Raw genomic sequence first — 23,107 nt, 5'->3', positions numbered from 1 at the left:
GTAGTCAGGGTATACAGTAATGTTCTGGGGTAGATGACACCCAGACATGTGTGGTCAGTGTACACAGTAATGTTCTGGGGTAGATGACACCCAGACATGTGGTCAGTGTACACAGTAATGTTCTGGGGTAGATGACACCCAGACATATGTAGTCAGGGTACACAGTAATGTTCTGGGGTAGATGACACCCAGACATGTGTAGTCAGGGTACACAGTAATATTCTGGGGTAGATGACACCCAGACATATGTAGTCAGTGTACACAGTAATGTTCTGGGGTAGTTGACACCCAGACATGTGTAGTCAGTGTACACAGTAATGTTCTGGGGTAGATGACACCCAGACATATGTAGTCAGGGTATACAGTAATGTTCTGGGGTAGATGACACCCAGACATGTGTGGTCAGTGTACACAGTAATGTTCTGGGGTAGATGACACCCAGACATATGTAGTCAGGGTACACAGTAATGTTCTGGGGTAGATCACAATGACACCCCTCCCCCTCCTCCTCCTCCCCTCCTCCTCCCAACTCCTCCTCCTCCTCCCTTTCCCCTCCTCCCCTCCTCCTCCCCTCCTCCTCCCAACTCCTCCTCCTCCCCTACCCCTCCCACCTCCTCCTCCTCCTCCCTTTCCCCTCCTCCCCTCCTCCTCCCCTCCTCCTCCTCCTCCCCTACCCCTCCCAACTCCTCCTCCTCCCTTTCCCCTCCTCCCCTCCTCCTCCTCCCCTACCCCTCCCAACTCCTCCTCCTCCCTTTCCCCTCCTCCCCTCCTCCTCCCCTCCTCCTCCTCCCCTACCCCTCCCAACTCCTCCTCCTCCCTTTCCCCTCCTCCCCTCCTCCTCCTCTACCCCTCCTCCTCCCCTACCCCTCCCAACTCCTCCCTTTCCCCTCCTCCTCCTCCGTCCCCTCCCCCTCCTCCCCTCCCCCTCCTCCCCTACCCCTCCTCCTCCGTCCCCTCCTCCTCCTCCCCTTCACCTTCCCCTCCTCCCCTTCCCGTCCCCCTCCTCCCCTCCCCCTTTCCCTCCCACTCCCCCTTCCCCTCCTCCCCCTCCTCCCTTCCCCCTCCTCCCCTTCCCCTTCCCCTCCTCCCCTTCCCCTTCCCCTCCTCCCCCTCCCCCTTCCCCTCCTCCCCCTCCTCCCCTTCCCCTCCCCCTCCTCCCCTCCCCCTCCTCCCCTTCCCCTCCCCCTTCCCCTCCCACTCCCCCCCTCCTCCCCTTCCCCTCCTCCCCTCCCCCTCCATTTTTCTGAGGATGAAAAGAACTAATGGCACTAAAGAAGACACAAGAAGTAGAGGATGGATCAGAAAAAATATCGATTGATTGACCCTGTTGTTTTGGTCAGGTTTTTCTTCTACTTCTTCTTCTTCTTCTACTTCTTCTCCTTCTTCTTCTTCTTCTTCTCGTCCTCCTTCTTCTTCTTCTTCTTGTTTTTGTCCTCCTCCTCCTCCTCCTCCTTCTTCCCCTTCTTCCCCGTCAGCTCTGTGAAGAGTCACTGGGTCACCACACAGGAGAACTGTTCACCACATTGCTCCAGGTCTGTTGGCTGCGTGTCAATACCTGGGTTTCTGGCCTTCACGTCTATCCTGCAATATCAGTCCATCGTTGTTGTTTTTCCGTGTGTCGCCCCCCCCCCCCCCCCTCTCTCTCTCTCTCTCTCTCTCTCTCTCTCTCTGTCTCTCTCTCTTTTTCTCAACAGTTCCTGGGAGGATTGTTTTAGCAAGGTCATTGGATGTGTGTTCAGGATGCAAGTCCATTAAGCCAGTGCACAGAAACCCGTCTTCCGTGGTGAAAAACACATCCACTTTACGCCATTGTCGGTAATGGGGCTTGGTCGTACTTTCTTGTCCAAATGGAACTTCCCCCCCCCCCCCCCCCCTCCCCCCCCGACCCCACCCACCCACTCATTCTCGCTTCCCGCCCCTGCCTCTCGTCTTGTCGTTGATGAACAAAGTGACTCCATCAGCCGCACAGCTGTTTTTGTGTTGGCGTCACTGGATGCAAGAGATGTTGTTTGGGTTTTATTGATGCTGTTTTTGTTGTTTTGTTTTGTGTGTTGTTTTGCTTTCTGTCGCCAGGGGAGGTGAAAAAAACCCTGCAGACTGTTTCCCTCGTGCCATCAGTGGAGACATTGATGGTGTGGATTGCAGGGCCATCTGCACTGTAACTCTGCAGTACTCTCTCTGTCTCTCTTTCCTCTCCCTGTCTCTGTCATTTGTCTTTTCATCTGCCTGTCTCTGTCTCTCTGTCTCCCTGTCTCTGCCTTTCTGTCTTTTCGTCTGTCTATCTGTCTCTTTCTGTCTCTCACTCTCTTTCTATCTCCTGTTTGTGATTGTGCATGGGTATTTCCTTTCATCAAATTGATCTTGGTTCAGATGATTGCCATGTGTCCGTCACTGTGTCTGTGTCTGTATCTCTGTCTCTGTCTGTATGTCTCTCTCCCTGTATCTCTCTCTGTCTCTATGTCTCTCTCTTTCTTTGTACCTCTCAACCACAATACTCTGCTTAACAAACCAATCCTGTTCATTCATTCAAAAACACATTTTCGCAGCTAAAGAAAGGGAGGGGGGGGTTTAGAAAGACACACACTGCAAATCAAATCTAACTATTGTTCTATATTATTTGCATTCTTCTCCTTCTTCTTAACAAAAAGAAAAGAATTCCATCAGCTGAAATTGAAGAAAACCCCAAATAAGGAGGGAGTGGAGTACAGGAAAGGTCTCTCAGGTTACCGCTCCATTAGACCAGTCCACAGAAAGCTTGCCCTGTGGTCAGGAAAACAACACCTACTTGCCGCCGTTGTCAGAATTCCACCTCCCGCCGTTGTCAGGAGAAGTCTTGTGGCGCTGGGGAAGTGTGTTCTCCTCCAGGGAATCCCCCTCCCCTCCTTCCTTCTCTGCCCTCTTTCTCTGCCAGTGCCAGTGGCTGATCAAACTGATTCCCATTAGCGGCGAGTGGTTGTCGTGTTTAATTCGGGCCGTGGCACACTGATCGTTATCGGATGAAGGTTTTGCTGTCGTGGGGAAGGAGGTGGGGGGAGAGCGGGGAGTGAGGGTGGTGACGAGGGTGATACGAAGAGGTAGATCACTTTTCTCATTACGTAGGAAGGGGGTGGGGGGTGGGAAGGGACGTGAATGCAAGCACACGTTCGAACACACTTCTACAATAACTTCCACTGACATGCTCCAGCACGCGCATGATCGCGTACACACACATCCATGAGTAAATGAGTATGTCTGACGTGTGTGTGGGTATGCGTGTGCTCGTGGTCCCGTGCAAATGCGTGTGATGGATGGGGTGGGAGGGAGGGCGCGCTTACGTGTCCGTTCGTGATATCAGGACTCCCTTCACTGCTGAACAAGGTCAGTGGGTTGATGGCATCGCTCTTATCACAGCGGGACAGAACGACTGGGTTGATGGCATCGCTCTTATCACAGCGGGACAGAGTGACCTGGTTGATGGCATCACTCTTATCACAGCGGGACAGAGTGATTGGGTTGATGGCATCGCTCTTATCACAGCGGGACAGAGTGATTGGGTTGATGGCATCGCTCTTATCACAGCGGGACAGAGTGACCTGGTTGATGGCATCACTCTTATCACAGCGGGACAGAGTGACCTCGTTGATGGCATCGCTCTTACCACAGCGGGACAGAGTGACTGGGTTGATGGCATCGCTCTTATCACAGCGGGACAGAACGACTGGGTTGATGGCATCGCTCTTATCACAGCGGGACAGAGTGACCTGGTTGATGGCATCACTCTTATCACAGCGGGACAGAGTGATTGGGTTGATGGCATCGCTCTTATCACAGCGGGACAGAGTGACCTCGTTGATGGCATCACTCTTATCACAGCGGGACAGAGTGATTGGGTTGATGGCATCACTCTTATCACAGCGGGACAGAGTGATTGGGTTGATGGCATCACTCTTATCACAGCGGGACAGAGAATCGCCCTGGGACACCAATGTCGGTTTTGACATCACAGGCAAAAACACTGGATATGCCACTGCACTGGTTTACAAATTTAGCCTGTAAAATTCCACGCTGTCTTTTTTATGTTGAAGATAAATATAATACGGAAAATGAAATACATTGCGTGCGTGTTTGATTGTTGTTTTCAGTAACGTTTGTCCACAATTATTCTGATTTTAGGTGAAAATCCACCCAACCCTTCCCCCAACGCCATCTTGCCTAATCGCGCGTGCGCATGTGTGTGTGTGTGTGTGTGTGTGTGTGTGTGTTTGTGTGTGTGTGTGTGTGTGTGTGTGTTTGTGCATGTGTGTGTGTGTGTGTGTGTGTGTGTGTGTGTGTGTGTGTGTGTGTGTGCCTTATTTTTTCCTCAAGGGTCCGCCCCTTCCCCTTTCACCTATTTTATACACCCCACCCCCTCCTCTTCTTGAAAACTGACTTCCATTAGCTGCAAGTTTACGTTGTTTGTTTTTGATTTTGTTTTCCTGGAGTGGAGTTAGGGTGGACGTTATCGGATGTAAGACACAGGTTTTGTTTTCCCGGAGTGGAGTTAGGGTGGACGTTATCGGATGTAAGACACAGGTTTTGTTTTCCCGGAGTGGAGTTAGGGTGGACGTTATCGGATGTAAGACACAGGTTTTGTTTTCCCGGAGTGGAGTTGGGGTGGACGTTATCGGATGTAAGACACAGGTTTTGTTTTCCTGGAGTGGAGTTAGGGTGGACGTTATCGGGTGTAAGACACAGGTTTTGTTTTCCCGGAGTGGAGTTGGGGTGGACGTTATCGGATGTAAGACACAGGTTTTGTTTTCCCGCTGAGGATATCAAGCACATGTGATACAAGAGGAGCTGGATTATTTCCCCTTGTGTGATCCATGGGCAACATGCAGGTGCATGCTTGCACACACAAGTAGCGTGCAAGCACGTGCACACTCTCAAATGCTCATGCGCAATTCAGGCACACACACACACACATGTGTGTGTGTGTGTGTGTGTGTGTGTGTGTGTGTGTGTGTGTGTGTGTGTGTGTGAAGTGGGCTCCAAAAGGTTCGTGCCGCCCCATACCATCAGGGTATTGGCCCACATCCGATGTCAGGATTCCTTTCTGTGCTGAACAAGATCACCTGGTTGATGACATCGCTCTTATCACAGTGGGACAGAGAATCGGGAGACGGATGTCCATTTGCATTTTACATCACAGGTAAAAACACTAAAGCGGACAAACTACCCTTTCACACATGACCTGCACAATTCCATCCGGACGTTGAATTCTAATGCTGCTTCTGAAATCACGGGGGATCTTTGTGTTTGAGAGACCGAGAGAGTGTCTGCTTTTTTCCACTCAGTTTTATTTCATTTTATTGTCTCCTTCCTCGAAAGAACAAACAAAACAAAACAAAACAAAACAAAAACAAAACAAAAAAACAAAAAAAGAAGAAATCTTACAAATTTGTTTTTGTTTTGTTGTTTTTATTTAACAAAAATCGCTAGCATATAATTAAAAGGCTGACGCAGTTTCTTCAACAAAGTACGCCACAGAACCACACACACTGGAGTGATGAAAACAAATAACGATGTACGCCTTCAGTTTGATTATTATGGGATGTGAATGGGAGTTTTGGCAGCGCGGGAACTGCAGGGGACGGTCCATCACAATGAAGATGGAAAAGACGTCAGAGGAAACGGCGGCACTGTCTGATACCACTCTTCACAGAAAACACGTGAAATCGATGAACGGCAACAGCAGTGGAGGTGTTAGAACAACAAGCAAACGGCAGAGACAAAGTGAAAGATTAACACTGGAGGCTCACGCCAGCTTTCTCTCTCACGACCACCTCTCCCCCCGCCCCTCCTCATCACCTCCCCCCCCCCCCTCCCCCCACCTCTCCCTTGTCTTCAATCTCTGCTGCTCGCTGCCTTGTGCACTCCATCCTGTGCCGCAGAGAGACACGAGGAACGCCTGCCTCCAGGGCACATCACGTGACGCCCACGTCCCTGTCTGTTCACCGGATGTTCAACTAGGATCTCGGGTGTCCGTTCTAAATGCTGCATTGTTCAACTAGGATCTCGGCTATCCGTTCTAAATGCTGCATTGTTCAACTAGGATCTCGGCTATCCGTTCAACTAGGATCTCGGCTATCCGTTCTAAATGCTGCATTGTTCAACTAGTATCTCGGCTATCCGTTCTAAATGCTGCATTGTTCAACTAGGATCTCGGCTATCCGTTCTAAATGCTGCATTGTTCAACTAGGATCTCGGCTATCCGTTCAACTAGGATCTCGGCTATCCGTTCTAAATGCTGCATTGTTCAACTAGTATCTCGGCTATCCGTTCTAAATGCTGCATTGTTCAACTAGGATCTCGGCTATCCGTTCTAAATGCTGCATTGTTCAACTAGGATCTCGGCTATCCGTTCAACTAGGATCTCGGCTATCCGTTCTAAATGCTGCATTGTTCAACTAGGATCTCGGCTATCAGTTCTAAATGCTGCATTGTTCAACTAGGATCTCGGCTATCCGTTCAACTAGGATCTCGGCTATCCGTTCTAAATGCTGCATTGTTCAACTAGGATCTCGGCTATCCGTTCAACTAGGATCTCGGCTATCCGTTCTAAATGCTGCATTGTTCAACTAGGATCTCGGCTATCCGTTCTAAATGCTGCATTGTTCAACTAGGATCTCGGCTATCCGTTCTAAATGCTGCATTGTAAAGCTGAATGCCAGTGTAAACGAAAGTGAAATGAATAACGCTTAGGATTCGTGTTTTTGAGGCACATATAAGGTCAATTTCTATTTGTCTAAAGAAAAGATTAAAGTATGAAATATAAGATTTTAATATCCTTTTTTAATAAAGAAGGGATGAAATAAAAAGACAGTCAGACAGACAGACAAAAAACCACAGACAGACAAACAGACAGAGAGAGAGTGAGAGAGAGACAGAGAGAGAGAGAGTCCAAAGCACTCAACTTCTCAGCTTCTTCCTTGAGAGTTGAAAAAGAGATAAAAGTAAAATAACTAGAATGAAAAAAATATCAAAATGAACTGACACAAAACAAAATGATAGAATAAACATCAAACAGGGGGAAACCTTGTGCCTGGTGACTTGTCCACCTCAGACTTTGTGCATGGAGACTTGTTCTCCACGTCAGACTTTGTGCCTGGAGACTTGTCCACCTCAGACTTTGTGCCTCTAGACTTGTTCTCCACCTCAGACTTTGTGCCTGGAGACTTGTTCTCCACCTCAGACTTTCTGCCTCTAGACTTGTTCTCCACGTCAGACTTTGTGCCTGGAGACTTGTTCTCCACCTCAGACTTTCTGCCTCTAGACTTTTTCTCCGCCTCAGGCTTTGTGCCTGGAGACTTGTTCTCCGCTTCAGACTTTGTGCCTGGAGACTTGTTCTCTATCTCAGACTTTGTGCCTGGAGACTTGTTCTCTATCTCAGACTTTGTGCCTGGAGACTTGTTCTCTACCTCAGACTTTGTGCCTGGAGACTTGTTCTCTATCTCAGACTTTGTGCCTGGAGACTTGTTCTCTATCTCAGACTTTGTGCCTGGAGACTTGTTCTCTACCTCAGACTTTGTGCCTGGAGACTTGTTCTCCACCTCAGACTTTGTGCCTGGAGACTTGCTCTCCACCTCAGACTTTGTGCCTGGAGACTTGTTCTCCACGTCAGACTTTGTGCCTGGAGACTTGCTCTCTACCTCAGACTTTGTGCCTGGAGACTTGTTCTCCGCCTCAGACTTTGTGCCTGGAGACTTGTTCTCCGCCTCAGACTTTGTGCCTGGAGACTTGTTCTCCGCCTCAGACTTTGTGCCTGGAGACTTGTTCTCCGCCTCAGACTTTGTGCCTGGAGACTTGTTCTCCACCTCAGAATGATGAGAGAGAGATGAAAAAAGAAACCAACAACATGAAATCCCACTCGCCTTAATGGACACACACACACACACACACACACACACACACACACACACACACATGCATGCGCATACACATGAACACAAAAACATTCACTCGCGTGCACAGACGCTCGAGCGCCACACATAACGCGCGCGCGCGCGCACACACACACACGCACACACACACACACACACACACACACACACACACACACACACACACACTCGATGAAAGATGAGCAGTAATACTGATCTTTTAGCTATTTATCTAGCACTTCATTTATCACTTGTGAAATGTTTTATGTATGCTCTTACTGGAAATGTGTTTTTGTTGTATGCGGGGATGTGTGTGTCTATGAAATAGGGTGCATGGGTGTTGTGTTTGAGCATGTGTGTTTGTATATACTGTGTGTGAGAAACAGAAATTCATTCATTCATTATCACACGAATCTTGTATGTATCCATGTAGACGTATAATGGTATTTCACTTATTTTGTCTTTCTGCCCTTCTTTCTTCCTCAATTCTGTCAGATGGCTTGATGTAAACAGCACTTCAGTCCCAGCTCACGCATATCAACGTTGGCTGCTCCCTGATTTTTTTTTTTTTTTTTTTTTTTTTTTTTTTGCTGGCTTCTCCCCCCCCGCCCCTCCAGCCCCCCTCCCCTTCCCCCCCTGCCCCCCCCCCCACCCCCCCCCCTCGCCCCCCCTCCCTCCCTCCCCTCCCTTACCCCCGTGCGTCAGACAGACGAAAGATTGCCACAACCACTCCCACCACGCCCACCACCGCTTGCAACCCCACCCCCACCACCACCACTCCCAACACCCCCACCACCACCACTGACACTACCACTTCCACCACCCCCACTATCGCCTCCAGGCTGACACTGAAGTCCTGCACATCGGATATTGAACCGATCCTTAGCGGCCATGATACAGGACGTGACGTAGAAAGACCACGTGACGCTTAGCACGCGCGCCAAATAATATCAATGGCCGGAGGTTGTGAGGCTTGATGGATGGCTGGATCGACAGGAGAATGAAGAAACGCAGTAAAATAATTGGGGAAAGCAACATCGCAGTAGCTAATTTAGATGCGTTCCATACAATTATTACACTACGGTTCGTGTAGTCCACTTATCTGTCCCCGTTTCGTGTTTCACGTGATACAACTGCCGCGTTCATTAATGTTTGCCATAGGGTCTACCGTGCTTGGAACAAACACAGTAGAGGAAAAAATTAACAAAAGAAAAAAAAGTTAAGATATAAACTCGTTAAAAAGAAAAAGTATTGTTTTAAAAACAGTGTTACATCACTGGCTCGGAACTTACATTCCTTTTCAAAACCTCACCCCCACCCCCACCCCACCCCCGGTCCACACACACAGCATCCAGTCATGTGCACACAGACAACTGATGGGCGGGCAGTGGGGAGTGGGGAAAGATGAGATGTAGCCATATTATAAATGTTTTGGGTTGTTGTTGTTTTTAACAAAATTATGTGTTTTAACATTTGATTTGAAAGATTGTATAGTGGAACCAGTGTCTGATTTTGTGGTGTATATTTCCCCAAACCAGGAAAACATGTTCGCATGGGATTTACCACCGTCTGTAAGATATGGCCAGCCGTGTGGCCAAGTGGTCAGCGTCACGGACTGACCAGCCATGTGGCCAAGTGGTCAGCGTCACGGACTGACCAGCCGTGTGGCCAAGTGGTCAGCGTCACGGACTGACCAGCCATGTGGCCAAGTGGTCAGCGTCACGGACTGACCAGCCGTGTGGCCAAGTGGTCAGCGTCACGGACTGACAAAAGCATGGGAGGACAACCCCCATGCAGGTGGGTATTTTCGGCCTGTGGCTGGCTCCTACCCAGAGCTGAGTGCATGGCCTGTGGCTGGCTCCTACCCAGAGCTGAGTGCATGGCCTGTGGCTGGCTCCTGTCCAGAGCTGAGTGCATAGTGCATGGCCTGTGGCTGGCTCCTGTCCAGAGCTGAGTGCACAGTGCATGGCCTGTGGCTGGCTCCTGTCCAGAGCTGAGTGCACAGTGCATGGCCTGTGGCTGGCTCCTGTCCAGAGCTGAGTGCATGGCCTGTGGCTGGCTCCTACCCAGAGCTGAGAGCACAGTGCAAGGCCTGTGGCTGGCTCCTGTCCAGAGCTGAGTGCACAGTGCATGGCCTGTGGCTGGCTCCTGTCCAGAGCTGAGTGCACAGTGCATGGCCTGTGGCTGGTTCCTGTCCAGAGCTGAGAGCACAGTGCATGGCCTGTGGCTGGCTCCTACCCAGAGCTGAGTGCACAGTGCACGGCCTGTGGCTGGCTCCTGTCCAGAGCTGAGTGCACAGTGCATGGCCTGTGGCTGGCTCCTGTCCAGAGCTGAGTGCACAGTGCATGGCCTGTGGCTGGCTCCTGTCCAGAGCTGAGTGCACAGTGCATGGCCTGTGGCTGGCTCCTGTCCAGAGCTGAGTGCACAGTGCATGGCCTGTGGCTGGCTCCTACCCAGAGCTGAGTGCAGAGTGCACGGCCTGTGGCTGGCTCCTGCCCAGAGCTGAATGCGCTGTGGGCTCCAGTGAGAAGACAGTGACCACAGGGTCATCCGTTTCATCAGTGAGTCTTACTGACGGAGTTTGGCTCCAGTTTCCTGACCAGCACTGCAGGTGTCTGCATCTCTCGGGCCTGGTAGATGCCGGGTTTTATAAGGAGAGCTCTTGCAGCTTGTCAGATAGTCCTGAACCTGAAGGACCCACGTAGCAGCAACGTCATCATCATTCATCGTCATCACTATTCATCGTCACTGATCACCATTCATCGGCATCACCATTCATCGTCACTGATCACCATTCATCGTCATCACCATTCATCATCATCACCATTCATCATGATCAAAATGCTCTACTCACTGATCCGTCTTTGAAAGCAAACGATCAGATTGATTATCAAACCAAAGGAACGATGAAAACGCTATTTCCTGACAGCTTTAATTGCACCACTGATCGATACTCCTTCCGTGCCAAAAAACGTCGAATTAACAAAATCAAAGAAACCAAAATTTAAGATTGAAAACATGCCCAACGTTGTGAAACATACAACCATCTGCACTGTGCACTGACAAAAACCTAACGATAAAGGAATTCATCTCCATCCTCTTAATCACATCAAGTCAGACATAGGACTGCTACAAGTTCACATCCTGTTTGTGATCAAATGAAGCCTTGTGGCGAAAATAATGAAGATGGATTCCTCCTGCTATTCTCCGAGAATAATGAAATTCTCGTCTTGAAAAAGGAAGTGGTTTGGTTTTTACTCTCACTTCGAGCTGGTTTTATGAGGAGAAAGGGAGCTAATCATTGTCATTATTCATTTCACACCTCGTGTTCGGAATGGAAGCACAGCCAACGATGAAGCGACGCGATCCGTTCTCTGCCGCGTTATTTGATACTCATTACTTGGCGCATTTCGTGGGTCACAATTACTTCAAACGAACCGAAATTGGGGAATACTGATGAAAGATCAGTTTTTCACCTTCATAATTCTTTTTGTCAGGAGGACTCTGAGTTTAATTAAAAATACTCGATCAATTTCGCGGGTTTAAGCCATTGAAGTGTAGTTCACTGAGTGTTTCTGAATGGAGTATGGATTACCTTTAACATCTTCTGAAACTGACGTCTCAAAAAATTGCACTCGAGAGCACACACACACACACGTACACACACGTGCACACACACCTGCACACTGCACACACACACACACACACACACACACACACACACACACACACACACACACACACACACACACACACTGGTGATTTCATGGTTGATTAGTGGTGTACATTAAATTCTGACAGCAGCCCGCTGTACATAGACCTGACAGACCAGAATTCATGTTGTTGGCCTCAGGACAGTGATACGTAAAATCGAGAGTGTCTATTATTCTTGAAGAGAGTGAATTTTATATGTATTCGAGTGTCTATTATGCGTAAAGAGAGTGGATATTATGCGTAAAGAGAGTGGATATTATACGCAATCAAGAGTGTCTATCACTGATGATAATATGGATACTTATACATCGCCTGTTTAGCCGTACCCAGATGTGATGATGATGTTGATGGTGGTGGTGATGATGATGATGGTGACGATGTGGATATGTATATAGCGCCTATCGGTCGGAGACCAAGCTCTAATCGCTCTACAAACACGGAATCATTTGCACAACAGGCTGTCTACCTGCATTGAGCTTACTGACATCTGCCATTGGGCGCTCATTCGTTTCTTGTATAACTCAATGAGGTTTCAGTCAAACACACATGATTATAGTGTACTCATACAGACAGGTAACATTCTACTTGTATGACCATTTGGTTAGTTACCCCGCCATGTAGGCAGCCATACTCCATTTTCTGGGGTGTGCATGCTGGGTATGTTCTTGATTCCATCACCCACCGAACGCTGGAATGGATTACAGGATCTTTAACGTGCTTATTTGATCTTCTGCGTGCGTATAACACAACAGGAGATCAGGCACTAGCAGGTCTGCACATAATTAGGTTGATATGAGAGATCGGAAAATCTCCACCTTTTACCCACCAGGCGCCGGTCACCGAGATTCGAAGCCGGGACCCTCAGATTGAAAATCCAACGCTTTAACCACTTGCCGGCTAGTACGCCCGTATTACGCGTAAAGACAGCAGGCCTAGTTGACTGGTCAGACAGTTAGTGTATGTCCCGGACAGGTCACCATGACTACGTTTCATTTGTACTTTCGGTTTGAGGAGGCGTCAAAGCGTGCAGCACGTGTGCACTGTGTGAGACAGACAGCGGTGACAACAGTGGTGACAGTCTTTCTGGTGTTCAGACAGCAATCCAGTGTGCACTGTGTGAGACAGACAGCGGTGACAACAGTGGTGACAGTCTTTCCGATGTTCAGACAGCAATCCAGTGTGCACTGTGTGAGACAGACAGCGGTGACAACAGTGGTGACAGTCTTTCCGATGTTCAGACACAGCAATCCAGTGTGCACTGTGTGAGACAGACAGTGGTGACAACAGTGGTGACAGTCTTTCTGGTGTTCAGACAGCAATCCAGTGTGCACTGTGTGAGACAGACAGCGGTGACAACAGTGGTCTTTCCGATGTTCAGACACAGCAAACCAGTGTGCACTGTGTGAGACAGACAGCGGTGACAACAGTGGTCTTTCCGATGTTCAGACACAGCAAACCAGGGCGGATCAGGAAGTCCTGTTTCCTTGTCCGGTGATATCATCTCCTGTGTGTGCTTGATACAAGGTGCACAGCGCGTCGCCCTTCTCCAGGCCTGACAAAGTGCGTTGGGTTACGCTGCTCATCTGGTATGGCCCGGCTGACTGACAAAGTGCGTTGGGTTACGCTGCTCATCTGGTGTGGCCCGGCTGACTGACAAAGTGCGTTGGGTCACGCTGCTCATCTGGTATGGCCCGGCTGACTGACAAAGTGCGTTGGGTTACGCTGCTCATCTGGTATGGCCCGGCTTTGTTCCAGCTCACTGCCGACTCCTGGAGCAACTCAACTGAACTCGCGGAAATTTTCTTTAGTGAAAAACTTCTTCTTCTTCTTCTTCTTCTTCTTCTTCTTCTAGCCTAATAAACCTAGTGGGTAGTAGTAGTAGTTGTTGTTGTTGTTGTTGTTGTTGTCACGTGTTGCAGCAGGCATCCCTCAGCCTCGGAGAGACCATGGAGTTGTACTCTGGGTGATGTCTGTGTGGCGCGGTGAGAGTTGATCATAAACTGTCTGTCTCCACCACACCTTGTGCACACCATGTCTGATGCTCGTCTGTTTCATAGCAGTAGTCGTAGTAGCAGCAGCACCCGGCTTGTAGTCAGTTTAGCAGCAGCAGCAGCAGCAGCAGTAGTAGTAGCAGTAGTAGCAGTATTAGTAATATTTTTGTGCTTTTTTTTGTCATTTCATCATGATTGTATCTAACTTTATTTATCTGTTCATTTATTCAAGATTCAGAAAATCACAATTTGCACAGAACAAGTCAAGGGAGGTAGACTAAATTCTCTTCCCCAATGCGACGTTAAAGCAGTGCTCTCCCTTTAACCTTCCTGATAAGTTTCGAGTTGCTTGGGAAAAAAAAAAACAACAAAAAAAAACAACAACTACACAACAAAACAAAACAAAACAAAAATCAAACAACAAAAACAAACAAACAAACAGACAAAACAAAACAAAACACAACACAACAAAAAAAAACAACCAACCAACAAATAACAAAAAAAAACCTACCCCCCCCCCAAAAAAAACAAAAAAAAAAAAACAAAACAACAAACACACACACACACAAAACAAAAAAAAAACACCCAAGAAACAAAAAAACGCACACAAATGAATTATTCAGATAAATTATCTAAGTTATGTGGAGCATAGAATTCCTTGACGGATGTTCTTATCAGTGTCAATGCAACAAAGATTAAATTTCGAACCGTCTATAATAACCACCAAACACCAACTTTTTTTCCCCTCATTTTGTCATGATATATGAATACATCAGTGTATTGATAACCTGACACCAGTTCAGATTCAATACTAATCAAATGATACTGAGCTGTGTATAAAGAGCACAAATGCCCACGCACACAATATATGTGCACGTGCACCCCGCTGTGTGCACTTTTGGCACAGTCCGGCGTTACTCTCCCGTCCCCGCCACCCCCCCCCCCCCCCCTCTCTCTCCGGCTCTCTCTCTATACTGATATATATATATATATATATATATATATATATATATATATATGTGTGTGTGTGTGTGTGTGTGTGTGTTAACTTTCGTGAAACAATATGTCACGGTAACAATGAAGTTGGCCAATATTTTCACCACTGGAAAATATTCACGCATTGATTTATTCTCTCTCTCTCTCTTTCTCTCTCTCAGTCTCCTGTCTATCTATCTATCTGTCTATCTATCTATCTCGTGATCTGTATCTACACTGCTATATACTGTATGTCGGCTCTCTCTATATATATCTCTCTCAGTGCTCGCTCTCTAGCTCTCTCTCTCCATGAATGAATGTGATGCTTTTTTCTCGTTTGCTGATGTCATGTGATGCTATGTGATGTCATGTGATGCTATGTGATGTCATGTGATGCTATTTGATGTCATGTGATGCTATTTGATGTCATGTGATGCTATGTGATGCTATCTGATGTCATGTGATGCTATTTGATGTTATGTGATGCTATGTGATGTTATGTGATGCTATGTGATGCTATTTGCAATTCATTTGTTTATAGTTTCCTCCAATTTTCTCCTTTAGGGGGCTGGATGAAAAAGAAACATTGTTGCTTATTCTATATTACCCTCAGAAATAAAATTCATTTATTCATTCATTCATTCATTCGTTCATTCTCTCTCTCTTCTCTCTCTCTCTCTCTCTCTCTCTCTCTCTCTCTCTCTCTCTCTCTCTCTCTCTCTCTCTCTCTCATTCACCACGCAGTTATTCAACTGACACACGACGCGGCACACACACACACACACACACACACACACACACACACACACACACACACACACACACACACACAACCTTATTGTCTTGTCAATCTTGTCTTGTCTATAAATTGTATCAGTAATCCTGTGGTAATCCCTATACAGGGCAACAATCTACAATAGGGGGATGCGCTCTATAGATGACTGATGTCTGCGCGCACTCAACGAAACCGCGTCGCTATCTGTCTGTATCACCTTTATTTCTCTGACCATCAATGAAAGTCCACAAAAAGAGTAGTCATAGTGCACGGTGATTTATCCAATGTTGTCTTGCTTGACTGCGGAAGTAGGGGCAACACACACAACGCGCGGCGACTGACTGGTTGAGCCAGTGCCTGTTGTCCGGTTGGTGCGTGACTCGCTTCCACCACTACACCATGACTGCATAGACGCCGGGCTTTCCATTGTGGGATAAGTGTCCGCACTTGTTGGGAAAAAGCAAGTCAGTGTTGTCATTATCGTCTGAAGAGATAGAGCTGTTTACGTTAAGATGGCATCGAAGTTTGCGTTGTTGTGTTTGGGACTTATCTTCGCCGAGACGTGTTTTGGTGAGTTGAAGACTTCGTTTCGCTTCATTGGTTTGTACTGTGTGTGTATGTGTGTGTTGGCATGGCAGACTGTTAACACCGACACTCGTTTTGGTCTGAGCATGCCCACGATTGGTTGGTTGTATCGGCTGTCAATGATTTTTGGTTTCCTGGTAAACTGACCCACAAAAACTGGGAAAGTCCGAACCTATCGGTGCCTGTGGCCATGCGTGTTCCCAAGATTTTAATCAAAACAAATAAACCAACTGATGCGTTTCTGTAACAGTGTGTGTGTGTGTGTGTGTGTGTGTGTGTGTGTGAATGCTGTATGTGGTGTGTGTGTGTGTGTGTGAATGCTGTATGTGGTGTGTGTGTGTGTGTGTGTGTGATGAATGCTGTATGTGATGCTGTTTGTTTTGTGTGTGTTTGTGTGAATGCTGTATGTGTTCGTGTGTGTGTGTGTGTGTGTGTGTGTGTGAATGCTGTATGTGGTGTGTGTGTGTGTGTGTGTGTGTGTGAATGCTGTATATGGTGTGTGTGTGTGTGTGTGTGTGTGTGTGTGTGTGTGTGAATGCTGTGTGTGTGTGTGTGTGTGTGTGTGTGTGTGTGTGTGTGTGTGTGAATGCTGTATGTGGTGTGTGTGTGTGTGTGTGTGAATGCTGTATGTGGTGTGTTTGTGTGTGTGTGTGTGTGTGTGTGAATGCTGTATGTTTATGAATGCTGTATGTGGTGTGTGTGTGTGTGTGTGTGTGTGTGTGTGTGTGTGTGTGTGTGAATGCTGTATGTGGTGTGTGTGTGTGTGTGTGAATGCTGTATGTGGTGTGTTTGTGTGTGTGTGTGTGTGTGTGAATGCTGTATGTTTATGAATGCTGTATGTGGTGTGTGTGTGTGTGTGTGTGTGTGTGTGTGTGTGTGTGTGTGTGAATGCTGTATGTGGTGTGTGTGTGTGTGTGTGTGTGAATGCTGTATGTGGTTTGTGTGGGTGGGTGGGTGGGGGGCCAGGGGGAGAGTGGAGGTGTTGTGAAAATGGGAGGAAGGGGAGGGGGTGGTGATAAGAGTGACACTATAAATGACTGTGACAGTTAATTATTTTCTTTAGGATAGAAAGATAAGTTGTAATAAGAATGGTAAGTGGTATGTTTATGTACAGATAGCATGATCCATTCTTCATGCTGTGCATGGTCTACCCTTCTTCAATGACAGGAATGGTAAATTCATCATGTACAGTGCAAATAACGTAGGTTATAAAACAAACTAAACTCCTGTATTTTTATGTATTGTTTTGTGGAGATCCTTGTGTGTGTGTGTGTGTGTGTGTGTGTGTGTGTAGATATCTGTAGACACTTGTATGCATGTGTGTGTATGTGTGTGTACATACAGTGTGTTCATGCTTTTGTGTGTGTGTGTGTGTGTGTGTGTGTGCATGTGTGTGTGTGTGTGTGTGTGTGTGTGTGTGTGCATATGTGTGTATGTATGTATATGTGTGGGGGGTGTCTGTCTGTCTGTAAGTTTGGCAAATGGAGAGGGGGAATTTTTGTCATGACTGACATCACAATCATTATTATCATCAGTACAATCTGCACTTTTTATCAGAGCAGGACAGTGGCAGTCATTGACAAGAATGGAAACAAGTGTGCTTCTGTCTCAATGTGCATGCATGTGACAGTGTGTGTGGAAATGGGACCTCAGACTGCATTCTCAATCACAGAAAGCACAGCACTGGAAATGTAGTGACTATCAATCAACTGTCACCATGCACAGGAAATGTAGTGACTATCAATCAACTGTCATCATACACAGGAAATGTGGTGACTATCAACTGTCATTATACACAGGAAATGTAGTGACTGTCGATCAACTGTCATCATGCACAGGAAATGTAGTGACTATCAATCTACTCTCACCATGCACAGGAAATGTAGTGACTATCAACTGTCACCATGCACAGGAAATGTAGTGACTATCAATCAACTGTCATCATACACAGGAAATGTGGTGACTATCAATCAACTGTCACCATGCACAGGAAATGTAGTGACTATCAACTGTCATCATGCACAGGAAATGTAGTGACTATCAATCAACTGTCATCATGCACAGGAAATGTGGTGACTATCAATCAACTGTCATCATGCACAGGAAATGTAGTGACTATCAATCAACTGTCACCATGCACAGGATATGTAGTGACTATCAATCAACTGTCATCATGCACAGGATATGTAGTGACTATCAATCAACTGTCATCATGCACAGGATATGTAGTGACTATCAATCAACTGTCACCATGCACAGGATATGTAGTGACTATCAATCTACTGTCATCATGCACAGGAAATGTAGTGACTGTCAATCTACTGTCATCATGCACAGGAAATGTAGTGACTATCAATCAACTGTCATCATACACAGGAAATGTAGTGACTATCAACTGTCACCATGCACAGGATATGTAGTGACTATCAATCAACTGTCACCATGCACAGGATATGTAGTGACTATCAATCAACTGTCACCATGCACAGGAAATGTAGTGACTATCAATCAACTGTCATCATGCACAGGAAATGTAGTGACTATCAATCTACTGTCATCATGCACAGGAAATGTAGTGACTATCAATCAACTGTCATCATGCACAGGAAATGTAGTGACTATCAATCTACTGTCATCATGCACAGGAAATGTAGTGACTATCAATCTACTGTCATGCAGAACTGTGGACGAGAATGTGAAGAGACCTCACATTATCAGCAGGAAACATGATGCCGAAACAGTCACATTATCAGCAGGAAACATGATGCCGAAACAGTCACATTATCAGCAGGAAACATGATGCCCAAACAGTCACATTATCAGCAGGAAACATGATGCCGAAACAGTCACATTATCAGCAGGAAACATGATGCCGAAACAGTCACATTATCAGCAGGAAACATGATGCCGAAACAGTCACATTATCAGCAGGAAACATGATGCTGAAACAGTCAGCTTTACAAGTATGTCAGTGATGTAATGATTTGAGGGAAGATAGTACATCTCCACGTTTTTCTTCTTTTAGATGAAGACTGTATTCAGGAGAGAGGTGGCAGAATGGGTGAGATGCTCGTCTGTCAATACAGACTGTCAGGGTGTTGGTTCCATTCCTGGGTTCACCCTTTCTCCCAAGTGGAGTGGAAAATGAAAATGAGCATCAGGTTCTTCAGATGATACCTGCCAGATGTGGTGCAGCATGTATGGATTTGTCAGAACACAGTGACATCTTGGGAAACAAACTGAAACTTCAGACATTAAACTAAAGTCTCATGTGAAGCATGCACTTTGTGAACTGATAATCAACCCTGGGCAATAAAAGGGTTATCTTCTTGCAAATTTATGTCGAAGAAATCCACTTAGATTGACTGGTATATCAGTATGTATATGTGTATGATGCTGGCAAGGCCTAATTAGGGGACGAGCACGTTGAGTAATGCCGCTGGTCAGGCTTTGGGCCAGCAGATGTGGTGTGCTATATGTGGACTTTGTTCAGACAGTGATGTGTCCTTGATAAACTGACACTAAAACTGCATACTTATTACGGACAATTGATTCTCTCTTGAGAGGGAGGGGGTTGGTGTGAGAGAGTGTTCAATGTCAGTTTGGTATGATGTGCATACATGTTCTAATGATACTGATGTGTTATGTGTTGTGTTTTAGATAAGTAGCTAATTGCTACTGAAAGAAAAACTATCATTCTATGGTTATGTTTCTGTCAAATTCCAGACATAACAAATTTACATGAAACTTGATTACTTAAAGTCATTATGTACCCATCTTTGACTGTCTGTCTGTCTCTGTCTGTCTGTCTGTCTGTCTCTCTCTCATACACACACGCACACACACACACACACACACACACACACACACATGTTCTTTTTTTTGTACATTTAATCACAGAAACTATCATATACAGATAGCTATGTAGATAGATAGATGGATAGACAGATAGATAGATGTGTATACATTTTGCAAATATCTACCAGTGGAGACTGGAATGGAAGCAGGAAGTGTGTACAATATGATATAATGACAGTAAGTACTGGTACTGACTACAATATGATATAATGACAGTAAGTACTGGTACTGACTACAATATGATATAATGACAGTAAGTGCTGGTACTGACTACAATATGATATAATGACAGTAAGTGCTGGTACTGACTACAGTGATATAATGACAGTAAGTGCTGGTACTGACTACAATATGATATAATGACAGTAAGTACTGGTACTGACTACAATATGATATAATGACAGTAAGTGCTGGTACTGACTACAATATGATATACTGACAGTAAGTGCTGGTACTGACTACAATATGATATAATGACAGTAAGTGCTGGTACTGACTACAATATGATATAATGACAGTAAGTACTGGTACTGACTACAATATGATATAATGACAGTAAGTGCTGGTACTGACTACAATATGATATAATGACAGTAAGTGCTGGTACTGACTACAATATAATGACAGTAAGTGCTGGTACTGACTACAATATGATATAATGACAGTAAGTGCTGGTACTGACTACAATATGATATAATGACAGTAAGTGCTGGTACTGACTACAATATGATATAATGACAGTAAGTACTGGTACTGACTACAGTGATATAATGACAGTAAGTGCTGGTACTGACTACAGTGATATAATGACAGTAAGTGCTGGTACTGACTACAATATGATATAATGACAGTAAGTGCTGGTACTGACTACAATATGATATAATGACAGTAAGTACTGGTACTGACTACAATATGATATAATGACAGTAGGTACTGGTACTGACTACAGTGATATAATGACAGTAAGTGCTGGTACTGACTACAATATGATATAATGACAGTAAGTGCTGGTACTGACTACAATATGATATAATGACAGTAAGTGCTGGTACTGACTACAGTGATATAATGACAGTAAGTGCTGGTACTGACTACAATATAATGACAGTAAGTGCTGGTACTGACTACAGTGATATAATGACAGTAAGTACTGGTACTGACTACAATATGATATAATGACAGTAAGTACTGGTACTGACTACAATATGATATAATGACAGTAAGTACTGGTACTGACTACAGTATGATATAATGACAGTAAGTGCTGGTACTGACTACAATATAATGACAGTAAGTACTGGTACTGACTACAGTGATATAATGACAGTAAGTGCTGGTACTGACTACAATATAATGACAGTAAGTGCTGGTACTGACTACAATATGATATAATGACAGTAAGTACTGGTACTGACTACAATATGATATAATGACAGTAAGTACTGGTACTGACTACAATATGATATAATGACAGTAAGTGCTGGTACTGACTACAATATGATATAATGACAGTAAGTGCTGGTACTGACTACAATATGATATAATGACAGTAAGTGCTGGTACTGACTACAATATGATATAATGACAGTAAGTGCTGGTATTGACTACAATATGATGACAGTAAGTACTGGTACTGACTACAATATAATGACAGTAAGTGCTGGTACTGACTACAATATAATGACAGTAAGTGCTGGTACTGACTACAATATAATGACAGTAAGTGCTGGTACTGACTACAATATGATATAATGACAGTAAGTACTGGTACTAACTACAATATGATATAATGACAGTGAGTACTGGTACTGACTACAATATGATATAATGACAGTAAGTGCTGGTATTGACTACAATATGATGACAGTAAGTACTGGTACTGACTACAATATAATGACAGTAAGTGCTGGTACTGACTACAATATAATGACAGTAAGTACTGGTACTGACTACAATATAATGACAGTAAGTGCTGGTACTGACTACAGTGATATAATGACAGTAAGTGCTGGTACTGACTACAGTGACATAATGACAGTAAGTGCTGGTACTGACTACAATATGATATACTGACAGTAAGTGCTGGTACTGACTACAGTGACATAATGACAGTAAGTGCTGGTACTGACTACAATATGATATACTGACAGTAAGTGCTGGTACTGACTACAATATGATATAATGACAGTAAGTACTGGTACTGACTACAATATGATATAATGACAGTAAGTGCTGGTACTGACTACAATATGATATACTGACAGTAAGTGCTGGTACTGACTACAATATGATATAATGACAGTAAGTGCTGGTACTGACTACAATATGATATAATGACAGTAAGTGCTGGTACTGACTACAATATAATGACAGTAAGTGCTGGTACTGACTACAATATGATATAATGACAGTAAGTGCTGGTACTGACTACAATATGATATAATGACAGTAAGTACTGGTACTGACTACATTGATATAATGACAGTAAGTGCTGGTACTGACTACAGTGACATAATGACAGTAAGTGCTGGTACTGACTACAATATGATATAATGACAGTAAGTGCTGGTACTGACTACAATATAATGACAGTAAGTGCTGGTACTGACTACAATATAATGACAGTAAGTACTGGTACTGACTACAGTGATATAATGACAGTAAGTGCTGGTACTGACTACAATATGATATAATGACAGTAAGTGCTGGTACTGACTACAGTGATATAATGACAGTAAGTGCTGGTACTGACTACAATATAATGACAGTAAGTACTGGTACTGACTACAGTAATATAATGACAGTAAGTACTGGTACTGACTACAATATGATATACTGACAGTAAGTGCTGGTACTGACTACAATATGATATAATGACAGTAAGTGCTGGTACTGACTACAATATGATATAATGACAGTAAGTGCTGGTACTGACTACAATATGATATACTGACAGTAAGTGCTGGTACTGACTACAATATGATATAAGGACAGTAAGTGCTGGTACTGAATCCGTTTTACAGTTACAGCTATAGCACACACGCCATCACATCAGGTATGTGAGGTCAACAAGTGGAAATGCTGAATTTTTTCCTGCTGTGGCCCAACAATTATTATGATAAGTTTGTAGGTGCTTGAAGTGGATCACACTAAAGGAGTGGTCTGCTCTGCACATGAACAAAACACTCTTTCTCGTCAGGCTGCCTGCTTCACTCCCTGCCACTCCACTTCACTGTGTGTTACTCGACAGTCAGTTAAAGTGTGTGTGTGTGTGTGTGTGTGTGTGTGTGTGTGTGTATGTGTGTGCTTGT

At 45.2% G+C, this 23,107-nt stretch overlaps 1 protein-coding gene across 1 annotated transcript in view; it reads left to right on the top strand.

Moving 5' to 3' along the window:
• The first annotated feature begins 15,738 nt into the window (after positions 1–15,738).
• Positions 15,739–23,107, top strand: part of LOC143293124 (ADAM 17-like protease) — an 80,791-nt gene continuing 73,422 nt past the window's right edge. The window contains exon 1 of the mRNA XM_076604035.1: positions 15,739–15,923. Within this exon, the coding sequence (XP_076460150.1) occupies positions 15,866–15,923 (58 nt within the window). The 5' untranslated portion in view covers positions 15,739–15,865. The remainder of the gene's footprint in view (positions 15,924–23,107) is intronic.

This window comes from Babylonia areolata, chromosome 18, assembly GCF_041734735.1.
Source record: "Babylonia areolata isolate BAREFJ2019XMU chromosome 18, ASM4173473v1, whole genome shotgun sequence".
In the NCBI taxonomy this organism is placed as follows: Eukaryota; Metazoa; Mollusca; class Gastropoda; order Neogastropoda; family Buccinidae; genus Babylonia; species Babylonia areolata.
The sequence above is the reverse complement of the archived record's forward strand: the minus strand, read 5'-3'. Positions and strand labels throughout refer to the sequence as shown.